Raw genomic sequence first — 5293 nt, 5'->3', positions numbered from 1 at the left:
CAGCTTCAGGAATAGCTTCAGGTAGTTTACTCTGTCAAATGCTTTTCTCACATCTACGAAACACAGGAAAACCGGAGATGCTGATGATAGGTAGTAGTTCAGCAATTCTTTCAGTATGTAGATGCAGGTGTCGGTTGAGTGGTTTGCTTTAAACCCGAACTGATTGTCAGTGTGTAGAAAGGGGAGAAGTCTTTCAAGAAGAACCGACTCAAGTATCTTCGATGCGATCGTTGTGATTGCAATTGGCCGGTAGTTGCCAGGGTCAGCTGCATCCTTTAGCTTGTTTTTGATTAATGGTATCAAGTGAACTAAGAGTAGGGAGTCTGGAAGAAACTGGTGAATTATGCACGCATTGAATAAGGCAGCTAGCAAAATGTAAATTATCGGATGGCAGAATTTGAAAGCCTCTGCGGGAAGACCATCACAGCCGGGCGATTTATTATTAGGTATGCTGTTTATGGCATCGCTGATGTTACCTGGCGTAATACGGTCTGCAAAATGAAATTGAATGTTGTCATTAAGGAGGTTATCTACCTCGCTTCGGGAATCCTGATCATTTATGCAATTCAGGATATTGTTGAAGTGACATGATCACCCACATCCTTGCGATGGCCTCGTCTCCGACTGCTTCCCCTACTCTCTGTGATAGCTTTTTAGTTTTGGGATTTAAGGACTGGATATCTTTCCAAAGACGAGGGTAATCACCAGATTCTACGTTTCTAGACATTGCATCGGCTCTTAGTTGTTTTTCATTTAACCTGCAGTGCTTAAGAGCAAGTTTGAATTGCGCTCTCGCCTGCCTCATTAGTAATGCAGTGTGTCCTTCCCTCGGGCTGCCATTTTGCCTCCACAGTAAGAACATTTCTCGTGATATGTATACAGATCCTTAACCAAGTCATTCCAACCAGGTATATTACGAGAATTACCTTGACGAAATCTAAAGGCAGTCCTGCCCGAAGCAAGCATAGCGGAGATTATGTTCGAATATATATATATATATATATATATATATATATATATATATATATACACTATTACTATATATATATATATATATATATATATATATTATCTATATATATCTATATATATATATATATATATTATATATATATATATATATATATATATATATATATATACTATATATAAGAGATCCTCACATGAAAATGAAAGGAGGTACCAAGACATTCAACTTTTATTCTAAAGTCATTGTTGCAAAACCCATAAATAAACATCATATCTGCACATTCCGCATTACTGGAATGGTAAGGAATTGTCTCCAGTTTCTTGCTCACTAAATGAATTAGGAATCTGACACTTGTAGCCCGAACACGCTCTTGGTGGAAAAGCGAGACTGTTTAGATTTTAGAGTAACAAGCGAAGTGATCAACTCCATGCTCCCTCTCCTCCCCAGAGCCATGCGTACTCCGACATCCCATGCGCTCCATCTTACTTGACAATTTAATGATAACGATTATTTTAAAAATTCACCCCACCGACAAACAAAACCTTAAAATGCAGATGTTTTTAGAAAATTTTTTGCTCAAAATAACCTTTTCTTTTATTTCTCGAAATATTTGCATAAACTCATGTTACACCCTGTATATGTATATATATGTATGTATGTATGTATGCATACAGGCAGTCCCCGGTTATCAGTGGGGATTCCATTCTCGGCAGGGTGCGGGTAAACAAAAACTGCCATTAACTGAATCTTGGTATGTTGTGGCGCCTCCTTTATGTGTGTTATGGCCCCATAACCCTGTTACGATAACTGGAACTTGGCGCATTATGGCACCATAAATCGCTGTTTTGATGGTGCTAACCAAGCTCCATAAAACAGGATCTTCACATTAACTGAATCCGGCATAAAATCCGCGATTTATGGCACCATAATGTTCCGAGTTTTGGTTATCGGTGCTATAAGGTGCTGATAATAGTTATGGCGCCATAACATACCTAACAGAGGTACCATTAACCCGTTAGCAGCACCATTAACTGAAACTCGGCTCCATAAGCGCTATAAATTGCTGATTTTCAGTTAATGGCAGTTTTCGCTTATCAGCAGACCGCCGAGAACGGAACCCCCACCGATAACCAGGGGCTGTCTGTATTCTTATATAATGCCATTGCAAAGTGTAACTTCCCCTCAGTATTTGTATGTAATGTTGTAAAATGTATGTTTTATGTTCAGATTCCGTATTAAGATTAACTTAGAATTGATATTGTTCTAATAATATGTAATGATTTCACAAAAAGTATAATTTGAGGTTATTAAGAGTGAAGTCTATAGTCTTGCATTTTTCCTCTACTTGTCTGTTCTATTGTGCTTAGCTCTCAACAAGCAATCAGAAAGTGTTGAAAAATAAGTGATAAGTCCACCAAGAGTTTATATCTCTTCGTATTATTATGAGAAAATCTGTCAACACATTAGTGATTGGAGGCGTATGAGTACACGTAATGATTACATCATGTTAGAAGATTTTAGAAGCATGCTATGCAAAATGTTCTGCATTCATTACGTTGTCTATAGGAAATGACGTCATAGTGTCCTTATGAGAATATTCTTCAATTTATTGTAGTAAATAGAGATTCTTTTATTATGAAACCGTTTGATATTACTGATAAATTAACTCTTATCCCTCAATTTGTCAAAAGAGAATTTATTTACTTGTAAGTAATTTGATTGGTAGATGAAATGAGTGTCCAGTTCCCAAAAATGCTGTCACATCACTATTTGCTACGATAGTTATATGTAAACATTTCTTAAGAGTTTTTTTTTGCTGTAATTATGTACTGTTAATAGTTATAGATTATCATAATATCATTCTTTCCCTCTTGTTTGAAGTGGGAATTCATTAAGGTTTTTGCAGAAAACCTAGACCAAAATGATTTGATGTCATCGATGACAATCATGTTAACCCAGAGTCTCCCATATGAAGATACGGTTTCTGATCATGTTCACTTGTAATTCTTTAATTAGAATTCTTAATAGCATAGTGGTTATTTATGGAATCTGAACAGATATTATAAAAGTGTGATTTGTGTGCAGCTGAAGATATTGTGAAAGGATAATTCTGTAACTATTCTGCAGAAAGGTAATGTGTTATTACAAGTTTTAAGTGCACTCAAAAATATTTCAAGTGTTTAGGTAAAGTTATTTCTTTTTTTTGCACACTGCGAATTTCTGTATTAAATTTGTTTGCAGTGTTTTTTTTATATATTCTGTGTTTTTCATTTTCTTAGTGGGTTTTTAAAATTTTAGTGTTAATGTTGGTACTTCTCCACATTGTGTTTACTTATTTTTGCATTCACAATTATTGTGATTAATTTGGGCGTTTCTTAATGATTTAGTGTTACATACTTGATTTTATTGAACATGTGATTTATTTTGCATTTAAATATAATTTTTTAGTAATTTAAGAATTAATTAAACTCTATGTGGTTTCAAAGATTTAGTAAATTTCTCTAAGATTGTGAATTTCACTTATAAATGTTGAATTTAAAAATGATTTTTTTGTATTTATACTTTTTACAACAGTGTTTCATTTATTGACCATCAGTGATAGAATTTTTAACTTAACCTAGCCACTGGGGGGGAAGGCAAGCCAGCCCAACTCAGTGCCGGTCCCAAGTCCAGATAAATAGGGAGGGTTGGAGTCAGGAAGGGCATCCGTTTGTAAAATCTCATGCCAGAACTTTTATGAAATGAGTCTTACAAGGAATGAGAATAGGGCTAGGTTGTCACCCAGAAGTGACCCACAGATATATCGCCCTAACTCTGTGGACATGCAAGGGCTACCGCATCGTGAGCGAGTGTGGCTAAAGAAGCGAGCTCGAGAACTAAGAGTAGGAACATTAAATGTTGTTACAATGAGAGGAACAGGGCGGGCAATAGCTGACCTTATGAAAACAAGACGAGTAGATATTCTCTGTGTACAGGAGACAAGATGGAAAGGTAACAAAGCGAGGGAACTTGGGGAGGGGTATAAGATAGTCTATAGCAGAGCAAATAAAGAAGGCAGAAATGGTGTTGGAATAATTCTGTCAAGTGAAATGAAGAAGGAAATCTTTGAAGTAGATCAAAGAAATGATAGGATTATCTGGGTCTGGCTGATGGTTGAAAATTGCACTGTTAACATCTTTAGTGTATATGCACCCCAGATAGGATGCTCAGATGCAGGGAAAGATCGCTTCTGGTCGGACTTAGAGGAAGAAATGGAAAAAGTGCCAGCAGATGAAAGATGCCTAGTCGGCGGAGATCTGAATGGGCACGTAGGTCAGAATAACCATGTGATCAGCTGTATACATGGTGGGTATGGCTATGATGAAAGAATGCAGAGGGTGAGAGAATCGTTGATTTTGCTGTGTCCAAGGATATGATACTGGTGAACACTTTTCACCAAGCGGCAAGAACATCTAGTTACGTACAAAAGCGGCGGAAGGTCCAGCCAGATAGACTACTTGATGTATAAGAGGAAAAATTTACGCGAGGTAAAAGATTGTAAGGTCATACCAGGAGACCATGTGAGTGTGCAACATCGTTTTGTAGTGATGGACTTGGTTATGGAAATTGAACAAATAAGGAAGAAAAAAATGCAGGGGCCAAAAAGGATTAAATGGTTTAAGCTGAAAGAGATTGAACTTTGTAGGCAGTTTAAAGAAAAGGTTTTAGAGGAACTAACACATGAAATTAAAGATGTCGATGAATGGTGGAACAGAACGATGGATATAATACTGAGGGTTGCTCGAGAAATATTGGGTGAGGGTAGTGGCAAGATGTTCGAAAATAAGGAAACGTGGTGGTTCAGTGAAGAAGTGAAGGATGAAACAAAGCAAAAGAGAGAAGCAAAGAAAAGGTGAGAGGGGACCCAAATGGAAGAGGACTGGATGGCCTATAAGGAAGCAATTAAATTAGCAAAGAAAACTGTAGCAATTGCTAAGGATAGAGCATATGATCAGCTTTACAAAGAGCTAGATACCAAGGAAGGGCAAGGAAAGATCTTTAAACTAGCACAAACGAGAAATAAGAGTACCAAGGATATAACACACATAAGGCAGATTAAGGATAAGGATGGAAATGTACTGAGAAATGAGAGAGACATAATAAGATGGGAAGAATATTTTGAGACCTTATTGAATGAAGAAAATTAAAGATTTCTAAGAGGAGATGGACACACAAATTGTAGACCAGTCACAGAAATAACAAAAGCTGAGGTTAGAGTGGCACTGGGAAAGATAAAAAATAGTAAAGCAGTGGGACCGAAATGGCATACCTGCAGAAGCCTGG

General features: G+C 36.9%; 2 protein-coding genes across 2 annotated transcripts; both read left to right on the top strand.

Annotated features, from left to right (window-relative positions):
- The first annotated feature begins 3711 nt into the window (after window positions 1–3711).
- LOC135218992 (craniofacial development protein 2-like) lies at window positions 3712–4386 on the top strand. The gene has a single exon (XM_064255430.1). The coding sequence runs from the start codon at window positions 3712–3714 to the stop codon at window positions 4384–4386; it is 675 nt and encodes a 224-aa protein (XP_064111500.1).
- An 84-nt stretch (window positions 4387–4470) lies between these two features.
- Window positions 4471–4866, top strand: LOC135218991 (uncharacterized). The gene has a single exon (XM_064255429.1). It carries the CDS (start codon window positions 4471–4473, stop codon window positions 4864–4866), a length of 396 nt encoding a protein of 131 aa, XP_064111499.1.
- Window positions 4867–5293: the final 427 nt, after the last annotated feature.

Source organism: Macrobrachium nipponense, chromosome 1 (assembly GCF_015104395.2).
Source record: "Macrobrachium nipponense isolate FS-2020 chromosome 1, ASM1510439v2, whole genome shotgun sequence".
Lineage (NCBI taxonomy): Eukaryota > Metazoa > Arthropoda > Malacostraca > Decapoda > Palaemonidae > Macrobrachium > Macrobrachium nipponense.
This window is presented reverse-complemented; position numbering and strand designations above follow the sequence as displayed.

Excerpts from the sequence above, each read along its gene's own strand:
- LOC135218991 (XM_064255429.1), top strand. The coding sequence starts at position 4,471 with ATGTATAAGAGGAAAAATTTACGCGAGGTAAAAGATTGTAAGGTCATA.
- LOC135218992 (XM_064255430.1), top strand. The coding sequence starts at position 3,712 with ATGAGTCTTACAAGGAATGAGAATAGGGCTAGGTTGTCACCCAGAAGT.